This window comes from Lactuca sativa, chromosome 5, assembly GCF_002870075.4.
Source record: "Lactuca sativa cultivar Salinas chromosome 5, Lsat_Salinas_v11, whole genome shotgun sequence".
Lineage (NCBI taxonomy): Eukaryota > Viridiplantae > Streptophyta > Magnoliopsida > Asterales > Asteraceae > Lactuca > Lactuca sativa.
In genome coordinates this window covers 198,622,707-198,644,590 of record NC_056627.2, presented here as the reverse complement: position 1 = coordinate 198,644,590, position 21,884 = coordinate 198,622,707, and the positions used below count along the sequence as shown (strand labels likewise).

Below are 21,884 nucleotides of genomic sequence, written 5' to 3'. Positions count from 1 at the left end.
GAAAACATAGATCATTTTCTAGGTTGCATATGAACTTAAGGGTTTAAGTGTTTTTTTTTCCACATGAATTTTTTTATAACCTAGAAAACCCATCAGATATGGGGTAGGAATGTAGGACGATGTGACAACCCGAAATTTTCTATCGTGTTCAGTCAAACACTTCATTAAAAGTCAAAATCATTCCTGCTATTATTTAGCACAATTTGGAGTCTTTTTGAGCGTTCTGAGCCTTGTACACTTAAAGGATAAGTGTTGGGGTTTATTTGCTGAAGTTATAGCACAAAGAACAAGTCTGAAACCCCTTTACAAGGAGTTCACGGCCACCACATGGGAGTTTACGGTCGTAAACTCCGTGTAGGCCGTAAACTCCCCCTTATATGATGATATGTTAGCCATTTGTTCATTCCTTCCCTTCCCTTGGCTGAAATCCTCTCAACTATCATCCCGATCATCATCCCCGATCGTCAAAACTCGTAAGTTTCTTGTCCTAAATAGTTGACTTCTTACATGAACTAGTGATCTTACATGATTTCATCCGTGAAATCATTCCATTTGTGTAGATCTTCAAGTTTCACCAAGAACACCAAGAACACACACTACTGTTCTTGGCCAAAATCGACCATTCAAGCTCCTAGACCGTAAGTACTCTTGTTCTAACTCATTCTACACTAGGTTTAACATGTTTAGGGCTTAGAAATCACAAAGAATCATGTGATCAAAGGATTTTACGGCCAAGACATGTTCTTGGGCCATGAACCCCTATAAGTGGGGCAAAATGCACCCTAATCCCTTACCAAGTCTTGGATACTAGTCTAGATCATATCCTTGATGTACTTAGGACCTTAAAACATAAAAAAGACAATGAATCATTATATTTTACGGTTGTAATCACATGGAGAAATGGTCCATGGGCCATAAACTCCACAAATGAGTGAATTGATGTCACAATCACTTCCAAAGGCTTAGACATGAAGTAGGAATGCTTCTTTATGACTTATAGGCTTCAAGACACAAAATGGTAGAAGTACCATGAGTTTACGGCAGTAAACTCATGAGTTTACAGCCATAAGGGAGTTGGTCCCAAGGTCGTAAACTCATAAGGAGTTTACCCTTGGACCCTAAACTCAAAACCCAAGTCCTACAACCCTTAGATGAAATCCTTAGGACTTTTAGCACTTAAAGCAAGTGTTTTGCATGTATTAGGATGTCTTAACTTGTCTAATTAGTGTTATAACCACTAATTGTATATATACACATGTCTTTATATGTTATTAGGATAATTGTGTGTGTTTAAGTCTTCACTTGACACCAAGCACTTGTCCGATACTTCCATATGATCCACTCACTGCAGGTGAGTTCATACCCCTTAACTAACCTTTTAAATGTTTTTAAATGTTTATAAATGCTTTTATGGGGGGGATACAAGTTGAATCATGCTAGTTATTATATCAATCACATGTGATTAATAACTAGCATACAAATGGATTTACTATACTTTTAGCTGTTTTACCAAACATAGTACTTCAAATGACTTTCTCAAACGTTTTTACATGATTAAAACTCTTTATCAAACTGTCTTACATACCATATGTTTCCTTTCAAACTCTGTTACAATTGTGTTTCTAACAAAGGTTTTTCTTATACTTAAAACTGTCTTATCAAACAAACTACTTTCAAATCGTTTTATAAAACTGACATCAAGTCATCATTTCTTGGTTATTAAACTTTTCAAAGGTTTTACAAAACTTCTTTTATACTTTTATATTGCCAAATGCATGCCCATATATGTATAATTATATAAGTAATGTTTAAAGGACTTAGGACGGCTAACTAGCTTTATTTCCTTTTCCTCGTTGGGATGTGGCCTCAGGGCATCGATTATTCGTCCGAATGTCGTCTAAATATTAGTTATATATCATGTATACATATATAGACATAAAAGTTCCATTAGTCAGTTCAGTACCTTTGGGTACCAAAGGCATACTTTCGGTTATACACGTACATTACTAATAACTATAATAGGTATAGTTAGGAGATACTACTTACCATTCCAAGTACAAGGAATCACACAAGAGTCATTTCATTCATGAGTCATTACTTACTACTATGAGAACATATACAACTATACTATGATGAGAAACAATACATGCATTACACAGGTACCTACATTACATATACAAGTATACTTTATCATAAATATGATCCACTGTATCGGAGCATGCCTTCATTGTCATGGCCTGAGTTGTAACCAGAATCTCCTGGAGGGAGAACGTGAGTTTGCGTATAGATCTATACTGGATTGACTATCCTACACCTTACTGCTAACTACAGTGGGACCGGCAGGTCTTCGGGTGCCAACGTCATACCTTTTGACGACTTCCATTGTCGTGATTTTCAGTCGATAGTATGGTACAATTAATCACATAATACTTTGATATAAATCCGGTTTAAAGTAATTAGTACGATAGTAGTCACTTATGCAATACTACAGTACTTACACTTTACGAACGACAAATACAAAAGGATACGATGAAAATAATTATATTATATTCCTTATTACCTTTACCTTGTGACATATTCACATAAACGATGAGGTAGAATATAGTTTTATAATAATAGTTATACAGGGAAAAACCGTGACACTTACAGTGATGCATACTTTCAAAACAGTTGAGTCTTGGTAGAAGACTACTTTTTAGGAAATATGGGATTTTCTAGGGTTTTCAAACGTTTACAATTACTTACAAACATTTTCGGTGATACAAACTCTTCTTCAAACATTTACAAGTCTTTTCTTTGCAGTTTTACAAATCAAAGACACATAAATACTTATGAATTCACCAGCTTTATTGCTGATACTCTCTTTCAAAATAACTTGTATTCTCAGGTCACAAGTAGACAGGTACGACGACCAGGTTTTGTGAAGACGGAGCAGTCAAGACTCGTCTTTTATTTTGAATATTCATTATGTTGTTTATTACTAAGAAATAACACACTTGTAATTAAAATTATACTATCAATGCAAGGGATGATGTTGTTGTTTGTTTACTACTTTACATTGTTGTGATACATTACATGATGTCCTCCGTTCCAAAACGTTTCCGCCGTTCTTGGTTTTGAGGTGTGACAGATGGGGTGGGCGTAAGCATGTAGGAGTGGGGTGGGGAGGGCTTTGATGTCGTCGTCCAACTTGATTGGCATGGGAGTGTGCTTGTACCTATAGGTGGGTGTGGGGTGGGGTGGGTATTGGTGTGGGTGTAAGGGCATGGGGGTATGTATATGTGTGGGTAGGTAGGTATAGGGTGGTGTTGGGTGTGTGGGTTGTAGGGATGAGTCGGGTGGATGGGGTAAAGGTGGGCTTGTGTATGTGTAGGTGAGGTGGATAGGTAGGTAGGTAGGTGTGTGGATGGATAGGGTGTGAGAGAGATGATGATAATATGTTTTTGATTTTATGAATCGTGTAGGAAATAAGGAGGAGATGGGAGCGCATTTGTGTGTTTACAATAAAACATAAGGAATGGAATCTAAAATTTTTACCTTTACGCAAAGAATGACCAATTCCTTCGAGTACGGAATTTATTGGAATCTAAAAAAATTCTAATTGCTTTGATTTTGTTAACCAAACGCTAATTTTGTTGGATCTTATATTCTATTCCTCCAAATTCTTTCGAAATCGGTGAGCAAAACACGTCCTTAAGGTACGTAAGACCATGTATTGAAACTATTTATTAACTTGCTAACTTTTAAGATTGAGATGTACACCCTTATCATTGGGTGCGGTGGGTATGGGACCACCACGCCTTCATTTTTTCCTCTTACACAGTGAGAATTCACCACCTCTCACCCCACTTTTTATTTTTCCTTGGTGCAACCTTCACTTATATTGCAAAAGAGATTTTAACATTAAAAGTGATAAATAGTGAGAGGTGATCATTTCCTATATGAAATGAAAATGTGGGAAAAATCATGGAAATTGATGTAGCATTGAGGTGATAAAAAAGTGAAAAGGATGGTGAAACCACAATAAGTTAAAAAAAATATTTAGCAATCGAAATGACTCTTTAAAACTGTTTTTCCTAGCTACTATTAATGAGTTTTCAAGAAACAACTTTTAACTTCTTGTAAATGACTTATTCATTCTTGTATAAAATAACAAAAACACAACTCATTTAATTTAAGCTACAATGCTACTCCATGTTCTACTCCCGGTTCTCACTCCGTCTTCTACACTTGGTTCTCTCATTTGCTTCCAAATATTTGTCATCCCAAGTTAAATTAGTTTATGGGTCCTGTTTTCTTTTTAATATCACATCTTTTAGTTTTGATCGTTAATTTTTTATTTTGATTTTTACATGGTGTTCAGTTTAGGATTTTTTTTTTCTTTACATATCTTTTCTTTCAGTTAAGGGTTTGTTTTTACACAAGTAAGGTTTTCTCTTCAATTTCTCTTTTCCTGAATTTTTGAATTTTGTTTGAGGTTTGAAAACATTTAATCCATTATAAATAAATTGTTTTTCATGCTATGAGATCGATACAAGAATTTAAAACTATGGTGTTTTATCATCAATGTGGTGCCTAAAAGTAATATATAAAAATGTTTTTTTTATCATTTTATGTATATAAACAGTTTTTGCCAAAACATTTCAAAAAAATGTTAATCAGTTCACCGAATAAATAAATTTAAACACATTTTTAAAAACTTTATTTTAAACTGCATAAACTAATAAACATTTTTACCAAAAAATGTTTTTTTTTTTTATTTATTTCCAAACTCAATATCAAACACGGCCTAATAAATATGGAGAAAATGATTAGCCTCTAGAAAGCAAAAACAAACTTATAAATATATAGAGAAAACGATAAACAACAAACGAGTCTCTCCTTTCAACCCAAGTTATTGAAGTGTTCTAAAAAACTAGAAACCAAAAACAAATTTATGTCAAAATGATACAAAATTGTGTCATAAATAAAATTGAGAATCACCTTCCATGCATCACTAAATTTCTATGTAGATACAATCTCGAAATTCTGGTAAATGGTAGAACCCTTAAAAACTTTTTGTGGCAATCACATTTCCCAACAGCTTCATGTTTCAAATTGTCCAAACTACCCCTCTCAACTTTCTGAGGGCTTTCAGGAGAACGAGTAAATAACGCGATGAAGAACCCCTCTTTATCCTCCACAGGATCAGTTCGAAGCAGATGTTGTGCTGAAAATTACAGAGGGGTGTTAATGTTATACGCAAGTCCTAACTTTTTATAAATTTGTCCTCATTTATATTTAAAAAAATAAGAGAACATGGCCTTACATCCTTCGACAACTGGCAGACCTCTGCGGGCCCACTGTGGAAATGGAGTTGCCAGGTGGAAACCCAAAGATGCAGCAAAAGGCAACACTGATTTTATCACATCTTCATTCTCAATTTGGTGAACAGAACATGTGCTGTAGACTACTCTCTCAACTCCTGGAACTAAACACATACAAAAATATTACAAAACCAAAAAAGGGTATTTCGGTCTTTTCACTACAACAACAAACTTACAAGACAATGCATGAATTAATGCCTTCTCCTGGAAAGCAGCAAGTTTGAGTAGCCGGCCCACATCACCACCATTACCATCACCTTCCAAACATAAAAAGATCAAAAAAAACATATAAATTTAATCAAAAAAATAAAATAAATAAATAAATTTAGTTCTAAGATATATTTTTAGCAATTTACCTGAGGTATGTGAATGCGATGGAAGCAGATAATCCAATCTATCAGCAACTGTTCCAGATCCAGAACATGAAGGGTCTAACAATATAGCACGAACCTAAAAGCAGCCAATAAAAATCAGATAATCCAAAAATAGAAAGTCAGATTTTCAAATCATTCTCAAAGTAAGTAAAAACTTACCTTAGAATACAATTCATCTTCAGGATTCAAGTTCAAGAAATTCTCGTGCAAAACCTCCACATCTATAAATCATGTCAAGTCTATTTTTCTCAAATATTATTAAAACATTTATTTATTTTATCCATACAGCAGTTAGTCAAAAAAAAAAAAAAAAAAAAAAAAAAGTGTAAGGATACTGGTGGCCCCCGCCAAGTTTGTGGTGTGTTCCAATCTCTTAACTCTATCTTTATTAAGTTCACAAGCAATAATTTTCCCTTCACCTTTCATAACAGCAGCAAGGTGTACAGTTTTATTTCCAGGAGCTGCACATGCATCAATAACCTTTAAAAAAAAAAAAAAAAAAAAAAAAAAAGTCAAACATTTACGTATTAATCAAATTAAAAAAAACACCCAAAATATTAATTATATATATATAACTAAAGATTAACGAACCTCCCACCCTGGTTTAGGCGCAAGGGCAACTGCCACCATGGAGCTTGCCTTACCCTAAAAAAAAGAAATTATATTAATGTAATTATGGATGAAGAAGATAATGAAATAAAATAAACCAAAATGAAAAAAATTACTAAATCTTACTTGCATAAATACACTCCCGTTTGTGACCAAAGGATGATTGTGCAAATCAGTAGCTGGTGGAAGCACTAATAAATCAGGAATCATGTCATCCTTCTCCACCTATAAAGATTATTATAACTAAAATCAGAAAAATAAAAAAGATAAATTAAATAGGGTACCATAATGTATATTAATGTTACCATATTATCTTTGCTTAATTCAGACACAGCAGTTTCAACATCCAATTTCAGAGTATTGACACGAACATATCGAGGTTTTTTAACATCTGCTACATAAATGATAAATCATAGATCTCATTTAATAAATATAGTTGTGTAAGTTATAAATAATAAAGTGGATTGTTATTGGTAGAACAAACCAGGAATCTTATATTGGGACATTAAATCTTCTATACGTTTTGCTCCCTTCTTTAATAAGATCTTTGCAAGAGCTGACTGTAGTTGACTTTTCCTCAAAATAAGGTACTTTTCTGGATCTCCTGTTAGAGATGAATCCTATGAAGAAATGTTAAAATTATGTATATGATTAATTTAAAGAAAATATTATATAATGTGGCATCCAAGAAAGTGAAGATACCTGTCCGAAAAGAATGTCATAGGTGATTATGTACATTAATTCCACTTGCCTCTGTTACAAAACGAATAACAGAAGCAATAAATTTCAAATAAATAGTAACGAGAGATTAAAAAAAATAATAACATTCGAATATATATGGTGAGTATGGAATGAAGATCAGGTATCAAATATGTTTTTTGAGGTATTACTTACCTTCCATTTGCTGTTTAATACATTAGCAATCTCCAATACATCCTTGATGATTGGAAGATCTGTGAATAGAGAAACAAGAGATGAAATCAATATGAAATTAGAAAAAATCATTAAACAACTAGTGTTTTTTGCAATGTCAATTTCGTTTCGATTTCTAATTTGGAACTTTCACTTAGTGTTAAATTGTTAATTGAAAAATATGGAAACTAACTTCGTTTTGATTTCTAATGTTTATGAACACTAGCAATATTTCGGGTTTAGCAGATTAAAACAAGTAATGAAAGCTGTGTAGAAAAGCTATTTCCATTTGCAAAAACGATCAATTAGCATAAACTTAACTTTGTTGTCCGACGATATACATTCACAAATCACAAGACTTTTTTCGTTTTTTATCGTTTGTGGCAAAATAGAAAATAGAATTCAATTATAAGTGCTTAAGAGAAGAGAGCAGATTGAAACTCACATTTTAGGGTTTGGCAGACTAAAGCAAATGTGGCTTTCTTGTTCCTTATGGAGGGACTATAAACGAGGGTTTTAATGGAACCAACGGCTCTACGATTAGCGTCTCCTTGCAATACGCTTTTCAAGACCTTAGCCGCCTCTCGGCGTGCGAAGTATGAAGAACGCTCGATGTTAGTCAGCCGCCGGCTCTTAGACTCCTTCGCCGCCTGTTTTACAGGGTCCATCACCTTCTTATATACCATGGTTCACTTCACTCTTCTAGCACAGGAAGGAGACTGGTGTTGAAACCTGAGAAATAATGCTTCCCTTTGGTGTCGGATTGTTTTTAGGTTCACAGTTTTGAGCTGAAAAGGAATGGACAAAACTGCAAAGATAGTCCCTTTGCTTTGTTGATTTCTTTGGATATAGTCCAATGATTTTTTAAATTGCATATATTGTAGACAAAACTACAAATTTGGTCCTTGTGGTTTGCAAAAATCTTTGGTAGGGTCCAAAAAGTTTCTGACTTGCACAAAAGGTTCAAAATCAAGGTTTTTTATTGGGTTTTTAGTCATTAACTTAGGAAATTTTTGTATTTTTGGTTCATGGGACACTTGAATTGACTGTTTTGTCATTTATATTTCTTTTTTATATTTTTTATATTTTTATTTTATAAATATTAATGCAAAAAATGAATTAAGTTGACTCACCCCATCTCTTTCTCTACCCACCCCACCGTAGCCCTCCCCATTCTCTCTCTTCCTCCTCCTTCTCTTCCTCCTACTCTCTCTTTCTTTCTCACACACACACACACACACTATCTATCTCTCTCTCTCTAAACATAAACACACCTGCAACTCCAAACACACACACAAGGAACTCGGACACATACCAACATCAAACCCATCACAAAATCCATAATAAAAATGAAGCCTAAACATTGATTACTATAAAATAAAATAGCTCCAGTCTTTCAAAATTAATATCGATGCTCCCTCAAAACTTCATCTCAAATCAGAAACAGAATTATTCAACATGCTAATTTAATCAAAAAATCATTTAACATATTTAACCCACAACAATCCAACACAAATATCATCTGAACACGGAATCAACTGAGATCTAGAAAAATACCCAAGAACACTTCAATGGAGAAAATCTTAAAAATTGGAACAAACCATAAAAATCGCAAAATCAGAAACTACGTCCCTGAAAACACGTCAGAGTTTCAAGATTTCTAAAAAGTATTGTTATAAGTATCATTCTGATTACTTAGAAGAAGAAAATGACAAACCTGTAGACGAAGAACTCTTTAACATATTTGATTTCAAACTTCAACCCTAAGACAATCAGATTAAAGCGAGTTACAAGAGTTCTAATGCTGGATTCGATCGTATTATCATCTAGGGTTTGGGAAATCGGGTTTGTTCTTTGTACTCTAGCCTGGGGAGATGGAATTGATCTTGAAATTGGGAAGGTAAGATGAGCAGGAGAAAGATGAGTTGTTGCATATTAATTGGGAACCGTGGATGAACAAGGAGTAAGTTGATGTGCTTCTTTCATCATGTGTGTGAGTGTGTGAGGGGTAGAGGGTTCTACCGACGATGGGCATAAAGAGGGGGGTGGTAGTGGTGGTGGTGAAATTAGGATGTTGAACCAGACTCCGACGAGGCCGTTGTTTCATTCCGCAAGGTAGTTGTTTACTCCGACGAGTCTGTTGTCGAACAAGTAAAGAGTCTTGAGACTCTGGCAGCTCCCAAGCTCACCTGGGATTTTTTCCGATGAGTTTGATGGAGTTTAAAAATCAAGTCTTGGAGGTTTTCAAGGTTGCCAATCGAAGACAGGATTGGGGTGAGAAGTTATTCGGGGGGTGTGTGTGTGTGTGAGGTGGAGGTAAGTGGTGGGGTGGATAATTACTTTCTTTTTTTATTTTTAAATTAAAATAGTATTTTTGTAACAGCCGAAATTCAGGTACAACCGATTAGCCCTTCATCTTTATTTATTTGTCATTTTGGGCCTTTGTGTTGGGCAAATACGCTGGGCGTACAAGGAGTACGCTGCGCGTACTCGTGCGCCTCATTTAAACACGTCATCGTCGGGTACGCTGGGCGTACCCAAGGTTACGTCGGGCGTAATCGGTCCAGACCCAAAACCCTAATTTGAGTTTTTGGCTATAAAAGGAATGAGATGGCTTGGTTCCTCAGCCACCATCCTTCAGAAAGAAACCCTAAGAGAGTTGTTCCTTCGTTCATAGTTTGTTTGTGAGTGTTCTAAGCTTTGAGGTGTCATTTCAAGGTAGCAAAAGGAAAGAGGAGTCCATTGTGGAGGCTAGAAGTTGGTGTGCAAGTGTAGATCCGTGAAAAGCAAAGGTTGGAGCTTCTTCCTAAGGTAAAAAGTTCAGATCTTGCCTTGTAGTTCTTATAGTATGCTTCATGGACCAATTTCTAGGGTTTTGGTCCCAAAGATGGAGACTTTATGAGCAAGTAGTCTCCATTGGCTTAGATCTACCTTATTCCAGGTCCATTTGAGTTGTATGTTCATAAAAATGTGATCTTGGACGTATATATTTAGCCATGCATGAGATCTAGATCTTTGGAGTTGAAAAGGAAGGTATTAGAGAGTGTAGGAGCCTTTACAGCCATGCCAAGGCTTAAAGGTTCTGACTTTATGGATTAGGAGGCTTAATGAGAGCCAGATCTAGAAGTTGAAAGAGTGTCTTAACCATTTAAGACAAAAAAATATGGCATGGCTGAATCTGGGATTTACGCTGGGCGTAACTCCCAGTACGCGCAACGTAAGGGGTTGCGGCCCCCGATTGTGACTCATCGATGTACGACCCGCGTACAGAAGCTGGTACGCCCCGCGTACTGTGGTCAGTTGACTTTCGTTGACTTTTAGGGTTTGGTCAACATGAGTCAAGGAAGGGTAAAATGGTCTTTTACCCCTCTGTGGGATAATGATAAGGGTGTAGCCTAGTCTTGAAAGTCTATATTAATTATAATGATATTTCGTTATGATTAGGCGGGGTTGGGTCTTCGTTTCGAGATTCGGAGATAGCGAGCACGTGAGATTCTAGACTTCCTGCGAGGTGAGTCTTCTCACTATACTGTACCCGGAAGGGTATTTATGTGTGACCGAGAGGTCGGATATGTTATGAGTTGTATGCATTGAATACGATAAGTTAACCGTTTGTATGTGCTATGTATGCTATGTTTGATATGGGCCGGAAGGCATTTTATGTTATGGGCCGGAAGGCATTTTATGTTATGGGCCGGAAGGCATTGTGATGTGGACCGGAAGGTCGACACGGGTAGGACCGGAAGGTTTACCGGGTCGGGACGAAAGTCCCCTGAGACACATGGACCGGAAGGTTATAGCCTGGAAAGGCGTATGTGCGTAAGTAGTATTTTGGGGAACTCACTAAGCATTTATGCTTACAGTTGTGTTATATGTTTCAGGTACTAGCGAGGACCGTGGGAAGGCGCCGACGTGATCTGTACACACTGATGGAGGATTTATGATCTTGGGATTTATATGATTTGTATTATGATATGATACATTGGATCTTTATGACTTGTTTTGGATGAAAACATGTTTTTAAGAAATGAAAATTTTGTTTTGAAAATTTACGTTGTTACAATTTTAATAATTATAAAAATACAAAGAGGAAAATAAAAATGGCATAACCGTCTTTTCATGTTTTTTTGGACCAAAAACCTAGAAAAACCTTGATTTTTGACCTTCTGTGCAAGTCAGAAACTTTTTAGACCTTATCCAAAGAGTTTTGCAAACCACAAGGACCAAATTTACAGTTTTGTCTTTATGTCCTTAGCCTAGCTAGATTGGCAGTCCCTATCAAACTTTAAATGATTATCTTACCTTTTATATATATATATATATATATATATATATATATATATATATATATATATATATATATATATATATATATATATATATATATATATAATTTTTATTTTTTACATAATGATTTTTATGATAATTTAATGAAAAAAGGGACCTACCCATACATTTTTCAATTCCCACCGTAATCAATTCATCAAAAAGACATCGTTAGCCATCATATGTTCCCCACTCCAGAGGCCACCAACAATTCCACTATCTTTGGCGACCACCTACAACATAATATCGGTCTTGTAATCTAGAAGTATTATAGGAATGTAACAAATGAATTTCTCTCCTTAGCATTTTAACAAACGTTTGGTGGCCCAAACATAAGGGTACTTCATTTCCATTTCCAAGGCTTCTTTTAGATTAACCAAAATAATTTAATTTTATTTCAGGTAAGCAACCAATGATTATGATGCTCAGGCAAAAGAGCGATAAAGAACTGTAAATTAAAATAGATAAGTTTGAAATTTTAGAAGGTTTTTACACTTCGTGGAAGTTGAAAATGGTGTTGAAAATCATTGATATGTATCAATGTTAAGAATAAATTATTCACAAGAATAAGATATTTTTTTATAACTAAATCAAACCGTCTAACTATAAATAATCTTTACTATATATCAAATAACATAATTGAGACATTTCCCATAATTAAATTAAACCGTCTGACGTAAATAACTTGTCTTATTCTTTATCACGATTTTATTATGATAGAAAACCAATCAAAATATATCTCAACAGAATCATGCATGTAAATAAACACCGCATTCAACTTTCTAAATGGATTTCCCTCATATGTATTTTAAGCAGTTTTTCATAATAACAAATTGTCTACATAATGCCACCTTCTTTTCCGCAACAAGTCAACCTCCAAAACAACCATCTTATAGATATCATAAGCTTTTAGATCACAAAATGATGATGGCAATGAGCAGACATGGAAAAAAGCAAATGTTTTTAATGTTCCCATGGTTAGGTCACGGTCACATTTCTCCTTTCCTAGAACCGGCTGAACTTAACAACAGAAACCACTTCGACATCTACCTTTGCTCAACTCCGGATAACCTCGGTTAGGTCATGATTAAGCTATTTGATATAATGTAAATGTTATCTACGATTAGATGGTTTGATTTAATTATGAAAAATATTAAGTTATTCAATATTTTCTTACAATTATTTTGATCTTGTGAATAATTTATTCTTAACATTGATAACACACATCACCCCTACATCCACATCCATATCTAAACATACATCACCCCTACATCCACATCCATATCTAAACACACATCACCCTACATCCACACCAATAAGCATGCCTACGCCCCCATCAGCCCCCAACCCCCCACACACATCCATCCCACCTGCCTCACTCCACCTATACATACACAATAATATTGATGCCCACCTCTACATCCAACCCTAACTCACCCCTACACTTACACCCATCAAACTCTATACCCACATACCCCCACACGTATACTCACGCACATGTATTTAGACACATACACACACACACATATATATATATATATATATATATATATATATATATATATATATATATATATATATATATATATATATAATATCCTTTCTTTAACTCGTCAAATATGCACCCAACTCCGGACTAACGCCTTGTTCCCGAGTTTTTATGTAAATTCATTAAAGGAAAGGGAAGGAAAATTTTGACAGAAAGAAAGGGAGGTGAAGGAAAATTTTCACTATTCTATGTTCCCAAATTCAAAGAAAATGAAAGGAAATGAAAGGAAAATTTTTAGTTTTTGTGTTCCCAAATTATGAGGAAAAAGAAAATAAACTTAAAATTTTCCTTCCCCTCACTTTCTTCCCAAATCCGCCCAATTTGGGAGGAAAATTTGGAAGGAAAATATGACTCTAAAATCCTTTCCCTCCCCTCACTTTCCTTCCATTAATGAAACTCGGGAACACGATTTTCCTTCGACACCCCTCACTTTCCCTCCGTATCCTTTCATTTCTCTCCTTAAATGGAACTCGAGAACAAGGCGTAAGTGACACTGGACCTAGCCCCATAGCTATATACCTATTAATTGTTTATTTTATCAAATGCAATTAAATCTTTTCGATTTGTGAAGCTATCTTTTCTCATCATATACTAAGTGCAAATTAAAAAAAAAAAAAACAACATAATGTTTGAGTGGATAAGAGTTTAATAAATGAAATTTTAATTAAATAAAAGTTCTATCATTTTTATTAAAAATGATACTAATTTACAAAAAATTAATAAAAATGTATTTTAGTCATACTACATAATTTACTTTCCAAATCCTATGATAAATTCCAATTCCTTTGACAAATTCTACTACCTCCATAATATTCCACAAACCAAACTCCCCCTTATTATAACAATTTCTAAAACCATTACTTAATTTTAGGATCAAATTAAGCAAGAGCCATGGTGAATGCTCTTGTCTTTAAAAACTAATCTTAAATTTCTGATGTTATTTTCATAAAAAAAAAAAAAAGCAAAACATCTAGATGATCTTTTAAATTGTTCAATCAAAAGTTTTGTAGGCTTTTCAACACCTCACATACTTCATACTACAAACAAGCTCCTTAGACATCAATCGACAACTTTTGTTAATGATCACAACAAAATCAGTCTAAAAAGGAATCCTAACAATTATAAAATTTTATATTTGCAACAAAATGAGTCTCAATTTCAGGCCAAAAACAGTATAACATTTTCTATCAGTGTCACATGTCCTGCTTATCAAACACAACCTAACTACTCAGACCCTACAATCCATGAGAAGCATAAGCACCATTAAATGTAAGAACACAATCAGTTTTTGGACAAAAAGATGGTTTCTAAGATCCAGTCAGTCAGCATTTTGCCATACCTGCAGATTTATTAAATTCATCATTTTTACAGAAAATACAAGAACATCAAAAGCCCAAATGTGAGCACAAATGACTGTTTTCCACAAAAAAGTAATACTAAATAAAATACAAAAGAAACTTCAATAAACATTTGAAAGATGTAGCAAATTACCACTTCATATAAAAACAAGCATGAATCATTTAGCAATAGGAGCAGGTATTCTCTTCACTCCTTCAGCTTCCAGAAAGCGACTCAAATTCTTGTCTTCCAGATGTTTCTGAAAAGAAGGATTACAAAAATAAAAACTAGGGCTAATGGCATGCTTCAAATTACTTGCTATGAATATAAAATACAATCTTGCATAAATTTCTGTTGTAGATGTAGGAAGAGCCATGTTTGATCCAGAACCTCAGATTATTACTTCTTCCTGGAGTGTTCATTGATTCATATCAAACTAGATATAGCCAGAAATACGATGAAATTGACTAAACGAATTTCCCCAAAGTGTATACACCCTAGGTCAAACGAAGATCAGTTTTACAATGATGGCATTAAACTTGTGTTTCATTTTGGATATTGTTGATTTATATTAGGTAAATGATGATAGGAAACAGATTAACATGAGCTTACAGATAAACAATCTCTGTACTTGTCCCACTCGGAAACACATTCTTCTTTATCCCAATGTCCCTTCAAGAACTTGTCAGAATACCACCTGTAATGTATACACATGAAAATACAGATGTTAATGAGGGTTTTTCATACTGAAACCCATATATACAAAAATCGAAGGGTTTTCTGGTTAAGAATTCATCGTAGACTCACTTGTTGAAGCAATTATTATACGCAGCTCTGAGATCGGCACAAGGAGAAGTCGTCGTTGAAGAAGATGAATTCCGTTTGTCCCTTATGAATCCCATGTAAAGCCTTTTTGATAATCAAATCGGAGAGAATAGAATGGAAAAACAAATTGAGGGCCCAACATAACATATATGGCCAAGGGACGGCGGGAGTGGACTGGAGGCGGTTTGGGGGAGCAAATTCAGGCGCATTGCTTCATTGCTCGAATTGGTGTTAGAAGGTATTATTTTTTTTGTTAGATACGTACATTATACATATAAAAATACGTTTTTTTATTTATTTAATCACTACATTTTATATATCATGAATTGATGAAAGTCATCTACTTTTAGAGAAAATTTGTATATATTATATATTTTCGTTGTTAAAAATAACATAACATAACATGAAATAACATTTTGTTTTCTTACTATGACTTCTCATAACAATGACATAATATCTTGTTTTCTTACCAGGTTATATACATCCTCCTTAATAAATAAAGTTTTTTTTTGTTACGTGTCTTCTTCTCCTTCATTTGAACAAATAACATTTTCTAGAATTTTTGAATTTTCTATTTTACACTTGTCATTTTATTGTATTTTTCATTTTATTAAATTAAAATTTTATATTTAATATGTAAGATAATAAATATGTAAGGTATTTATTAGAAATGATTTATATATATAATGTATTCAATATATTAAAGCTTCATTAATTTTAATAATTTAAATATTTTTTCATTATTCTTATAAATTTAAACTTTTCAAATTGTTAAAATTTCATATATATATATATATATATATATATATATATATATATATATATATATATATATATATATATATATATATATATATATATTTTAAATAAACACATGTAATACATGAGTTTCACACCTAGGATTATATAAATAATAGGCGTTTCAAAAAGGTAAATATGAGTTTATAGGTTATTAAGAAACGATTTTGAACTGAAAATTTAAGATTATAGTTGTTGCAGTGGATTTTTTTTTTAAACATGATTTTTATTGACCAAAATAAAATAAAGTTGTTACAACCACAAAAAAAAAAAAAAAAAAAGTACCAAAATATAACAATTTTTATTTATGTATATCGCTTTATATTATTATTTATTACATCTTATTATTTTTTAAAACTTTGAATTAAATTGATTCATCAATGTACATATATTTTTTTTATAATAGAAACATGCAACATTTTAATTATAACAGGTTACTTAAATCAGTAAAAGTACAATATTATTACATAAACTTAATGAAAAACAAAAGTTTGATAAACAGTTAAACACGTATGTATCCAATGTCATGTCATCACATAACCTGGTCCGATTATAAAATTATATGTTGTGGCAATCCACCAAAAGTGATTACATATTCATCTAACAAACAATTTGATTGGTAAATAGGTAAAATGTGAGAAATATTTGACCCTATTTTGTTTTGGGTCTCCCTTTTTATAAGCATGTTAAAATACTAGGGTACACGTTTTGCAGTTTCACACAGCACTAATTTAGGATAAAGGAAAGCAATAAGTGACATACATGAACTTATACTAAAATAAAATCCATTCTTCCAATAAAAGAAAAGCTCACACACATGACACAAGAAAAAAATAAAAGTCAGAAAAATAAAATAAAATATTCTAGAAACTGCCACAAGAGAAGACAAGTTTTATACTTGTCAACCTGGGCAAACCAAAACACACAGACAGACATACAGACGGCATTTTACTTTACTACCCCCAGTCCTGATACTTTCAATCCCCTCCAGTCCCTCTCACTCACTTGGGGTTTTTAGTGATTATACACTACTACTGTACAATTACACTTACATTAATTATTATCTTATCTTATTTTTTACACCAACCAATGCCACCCATTTAATTAATACTACTGCCCTCAAAAAGATAGATTTGAGGGGCAGTAGAGTTGGGTGGGTTACACTGGATTTGGTAGAATCAGTTCATGGAAAGAGGCAGAGGAGGCCTTTTAATTGGCTGCCAAATGGGAGGGGATCGGGGTTGGGTTGGGTTGCCATTAATGAGGGGCAACAGCAACCTGATTGATTGATTGATTATAACACACAACAATAGGTTATGCCTTTTAATCCCATAGCTATTAATTATGGATACATTACATCGCCCGCTGATGTGATCATCTGTATGTCGCTTTCTTCCGCTGTCCCTTTTGTTGTATAATCCATCTTCAGTTCCCCAGCTGTTTGTTGCCACATTTAATAAACACATCTTACTATCAACAGCCCGTTTCCGTTCCTTGTATTGTGTTTGGCATGCACTGGATTGTGACTGTGACCGATGTCGATAGGACACAAATTGTAATTTTTTTTTATAAAGGTCGGCTCTCGATCTCTTGTTTGTGAAAAAAAAAGACATAAATGCCCTCCTTATCCTCATAATTATCAGAAATAGCCCTAGAAAGTTTGTCCAGTCCCATCCAATATTGTAACCTGTAACAAACGCAGCCATAAGGCTGCGCTTGTTGCATGAGAATGGGATGGGACTCGACGCCCTTTCTAGGGCTAGTTATGATAATTATGAGGATGAGGAGGGCATTTATGTCTTTTTTTTCACAAACGAGAGATCGAGAGCCCACCTTTACAAAAAAAATTACAATCTGTGTCCTATCAACATCAGTCAGTGTCACAATCCAATGCATGCCAAACACAATACAAGGCCACGCTCCTTTTGGGAATAAAAATAAAGAATTTGAGTTTTTAATTATAAAGTAGGAAATTGCTAACCATATAAGGAATCACTGGATGCACTCCGCATGAGATCTAGTCAAAGTTAAACAAGAATTAGTAAGATACCAAAGTCGTTCTTTGCATCTCATGTAAATTCTTAAAAAAATGCAAGGGCCTTTCAGTCATATTGCCCACATAAAAACTCACCAGGATTATCACGCAGTGCTTTTACCGCATCAAAGTTCTTGTACGTGTAGCCCACAAAATTCAAGTCCTTGGGATTTAATTGCTGCTGTATAATAATATAATAGAATATAAGTATCTTTCAAACAAGCTTATCATGCATCAATAAAAGTTATACACACCTTCCTCGAGGGGCCTGAACTGGTTCTTCCAGAAGTTGGAGGATTCAACTGTTAAAAAAAAAAGTTCACTTTTATTTATAGTTAAATTACTTTATATGTATAGATAGATAGATAGATAGATGGACACCTCATCAAATTTCATAAAATTTTGGGTGTCAAGCTCCCCATTGACTTCAGGTTTAAAGGCTGCCTCCATTTCATATAATTGATCCCACACAACATCCTTGAACCATGGGTGAGACTGAGAGAAAATGAATTTAAATTAAATAAGTTTTATCTAAAATCAAAATTAGGTTTTTTTTATATGACATTATGTGTAGCAATTAGCATACCTTTATTTGGTCGGGCCCACCTGTCCCCAACCTATGTTCCACATCACAAAGCAACCTGTAGATGAGATCCTTTGCTTCTGGTGACAACATTGTATCTTCTGGAAATCTAAGATGATTCCTCCAATGAACAATCTGTAATTCAACAGATAGAGGCAAAAAAGTTGTAACAAAATATACAGAATTTATTTTCATAGTATTTGAAACTGGAAAATAAAAAATAAAAAATAAAAAATAACAATCAATTGCAGCATGTTATACCTTCCTACATGTAGTTATCGGATCATCAGAGTAAAATGGAGGATATCCAACAAGCATCTCATACATAATTGCACCTAGTGACCACCTGCATTAATAGTAAAACTTAGTGAAATAAAAGAAAATGACAAAAATATCCTCAGCATCAGCAAATAGTAATACAACACTAACCAGTCACACTCCATCCCATATCCTTTCTTCAACAACACTTCAGGGGCAATATAGTCCGGTGTCCCCACTGTTGAAAACGCCTTCTCTCACATAAAACCAAAAAGATCAAATTAATTAATCATCTAAAACAAACAATAATAACCTTCAATAACTCATAAAACAGTAGCATACCAGTTTTCTTCTGTTCATCTGCCAATGTTGAAGCTGTTCATGAGCACTCTTCCATCTATGTCCATTCACAGCATCAGGAAAACCATCAACATCCATTGGTTCTCTTATATTTTCATCACTCATGGCTTCATTTTCATTCAATGTAGACAACGTCCTACAATCAAGAGGCTTACACAGCCCAAAATCTGAAAGCTTCATGTGTCCGTTTTTGTCTAGAAGAAGGTTGTCTGGTTTTATATCTCTGAACAACAAACAAAAAAAAAACTCACATCAAACATCTTATCTTAATACTTAATACTTAATATTAATTACAACAAAAAAAAATATCATTATTATTATCTTTATACGAACCTGTGAATGTAGTTATGTTTGTGAATGGACTCTATTGCCATGACACTTTGAGCTATGTAAAACTTAGCAACATTTTCTTTCAGTGTGTCTTCTCTCATTAATAAAGTCATCATGTCACCTCCAGGAAGATATTCCATAATCAGATACAAATACTCAGTGTCTTGAAATGAGTAATATAATTTTACTATGCAGTGACTCGCCACCTCAGCAAGCAAGTTTCTCTCAGCCCTTACATGTTCCACCTGTTGAGGGTAGATTTGTAAAAAGTTAGGACTTAATAGGGAAAGTATGTTTTCCTCACTTTTTGTATCAAGTCAAAAAGAAACACTTCCCATTAAGTTCATTATATATATATATATATATATATATATATATATATATATATATATATATATATATATATATATATCTACCTGTCCTCTAACAAGCATTTCTGATTTCTTCAGTTTTTTCATTGCATAGATGTTGCCAGATTTTTTCTCGCGACATAATCGTACCTGTAATGAAAGATAGATAAAAGTGATAAAGGAATTGCAGACAATAAGAAGGGAAATACAGATAAAGGAATTGTGATTGATGATATGAGTATTACTATTACCTCGCCAAAAGCTCCTCTCCCAATGATTGTCAAAAGTTCAAAATCATCAACACATATTTTGTTCCTTTTAAGTCGCATGAACTCTGTTTCCTTTCTCTCTAAATCCTTAATCAGATTAATCTGTTCTTCTTTAGGCACGTCTGAAGAAGCCAACTTCCTCTCTAAGATCCATCGCCTGCAATGGAAAAGTGCATGTCAAAGTTGATATTGTTGTCTCTCAAAACTCAAAAATGATGTTTGTGATGCCAATTAAGTATCGTACTAGCATTTACAAACAATAATCAGCCTGATAAAGTAAGTTCAAATCGAGAATTGAAGAACATAACTAAATCAATGGCATGCATCGAACCCACAACTAAATGAAACTCCAATCTAATCAATTCAGTTACTTAATACAGATGAAGTAAACTGGATTCAATTCCCACCGGTTTTTCAGCAACCAAGCGTAGATCTCAGAGCATAATAAATGCAGGAGACAAGACTGTACTAAACCTAGCCTCAGAGAGAACCCCAAAGTACTCCGATTCGAGATTCGCCAATTTAAACATAAAATGAAAAACAAATGCAGGACACGGGAATCCCATGGAGTGAGTAAGAATCACGGTTTCAATTCACACAAAATTTGCTTTTATGAATACCTTTCTTTGCGTTCCTGAATGTTTTTCATCTGGGTTTTGTAGTGATTCTCTATGAATTGCTTAGCAGCAGCCACTTTCTCCATGGTCAAGCTTGACCCCAGAATCTCATCGTCTCCCCCTTTCACCCCCTCCTCCATTTTTCACACAGTTAATCTGAATCTAGGGGTTTTTTTATATATAATTATATGGAAATAAGAAGATTAGAGGTAAAATGGAAACCTCCGGAGCCCCTTTCTGGTTTACCTCATCAGCATCAAGTCACCAAGTAACCTGTAGTATGTATGTGTATGTAATATGTATGTCGATGATGATAGGTAGGGTTTTAATCTGGTGTAAAGGGGCATATGAAAACCCCATAAACTAGATCGGCTATTTGTATGACAGCTGGGTTGATCTGTCCAATCTCGATATTGGGTTTCTCTTTCTTGTCTTCTTTGACGCCACAATATAAAACAGTCAAGTGCCACCATGTTTCTTTTCTTCTTTGAAATGGTCCATGCATAAAATACCAATCTAACAAAAAATGTGTTAATGTATTTATATTTTTTTATTAAATTTGTGTTATATATAAGTTAAAACTTAAAAATATATTCTTCAATATAAGTAGTAATATGTTGAAGTTATTATAATTTAAAGTTTTGGAATAATTACATTGTAAGTGAACTAATTTGAAACAAATTGTGTTTCTCCTTCTAAACTGAAGTTAAAATGATTAAAAAAAAAACAAAAAAAAAGGTCTACACTGTAGGCTTGTAGCATTTATGTGTATTAAAAATGTTTTTCGGAACAGTATTCTCCATAAGTCACAAACTATTTTGACCAAAATCAAAGATATTGAGTACTTGGTCATTGTCCAAGCACCATGTGTCACATCATGGCTAATTGAGCTTTTACCCCTCCATCTCTCTTTGTTTTCATGTATTGTTGTTTGTGATTAACGTTTGTTTTTAAGACATGGAAGACTGTTAAGTAATTGACACAT

At 33.9% G+C, this 21,884-nt stretch overlaps 3 protein-coding genes across 5 annotated transcripts; all 3 read right to left on the bottom strand.

Moving 5' to 3' along the window:
- Window positions 1–4,819: 4,819 nt before the first annotated feature.
- On the bottom strand, window positions 4,820–8,076 carry LOC111880565 (25S rRNA (cytosine-C(5))-methyltransferase NSUN5). 2 transcript variants are annotated; one of them, XM_023876996.3, is made up of 13 exons: window positions 7,707–8,076; window positions 7,244–7,302; window positions 7,052–7,102; window positions 6,834–6,969; window positions 6,655–6,740; window positions 6,476–6,574; window positions 6,332–6,385; window positions 6,076–6,220; window positions 5,900–5,961; window positions 5,723–5,816; window positions 5,543–5,623; window positions 5,309–5,470; window positions 4,820–5,209 (listed from the first exon to the last, which is right to left on the bottom strand). In XM_023876996.3, the coding sequence occupies exons 1-13, from the start codon at window positions 7,945–7,947 to the stop codon at window positions 4,980–4,982; spliced, it is 1,500 nt and encodes a 499-aa protein (XP_023732764.1). In that variant the 5' UTR covers window positions 7,948–8,076; the 3' UTR covers window positions 4,820–4,979. The 2 variants fall into 2 exon arrangements, with proteins under 2 accessions (XP_023732764.1, XP_023732763.1); XM_023876995.3 differs by having other exon boundaries at window positions 6,655–6,743; window positions 7,707–8,075.
- Window positions 8,077–14,236: 6,160 nt separating this feature from the next.
- Window positions 14,237–15,537, bottom strand: LOC111880566 (uncharacterized protein At4g33100). The gene is made up of 4 exons (XM_023876997.3): window positions 15,282–15,537; window positions 15,087–15,171; window positions 14,628–14,733; window positions 14,237–14,475 (listed from the first exon to the last, which is right to left on the bottom strand). Exons 1-3 carry the CDS (start codon window positions 15,374–15,376, stop codon window positions 14,653–14,655), a joined length of 261 nt encoding a protein of 86 aa, XP_023732765.1. The 5' UTR covers window positions 15,377–15,537; the 3' UTR covers window positions 14,237–14,475; window positions 14,628–14,652.
- A 1,328-nt stretch (window positions 15,538–16,865) lies between these two features.
- LOC111880556 (uncharacterized) lies at window positions 16,866–21,319 on the bottom strand. 2 transcript variants are annotated; one of them, XM_023876983.2, is made up of 13 exons: window positions 20,903–21,319; window positions 20,265–20,439; window positions 20,080–20,163; window positions 19,667–19,908; window positions 19,316–19,556; window positions 19,145–19,224; window positions 18,977–19,061; window positions 18,719–18,850; window positions 18,514–18,627; window positions 18,387–18,434; window positions 18,229–18,313; window positions 18,079–18,114; window positions 16,866–17,534 (listed from the first exon to the last, which is right to left on the bottom strand). In XM_023876983.2, the coding sequence occupies exons 1-13, from the start codon at window positions 21,037–21,039 to the stop codon at window positions 17,440–17,442; spliced, it is 1,554 nt and encodes a 517-aa protein (XP_023732751.1). In that variant the 5' UTR covers window positions 21,040–21,319; the 3' UTR covers window positions 16,866–17,439. The 2 variants fall into 2 exon arrangements, with proteins under 2 accessions (XP_023732751.1, XP_023732752.1); XM_023876984.2 differs by having other exon boundaries at window positions 18,229–18,310.
- Between the last annotated feature and the right edge of the window lie 565 nt (window positions 21,320–21,884).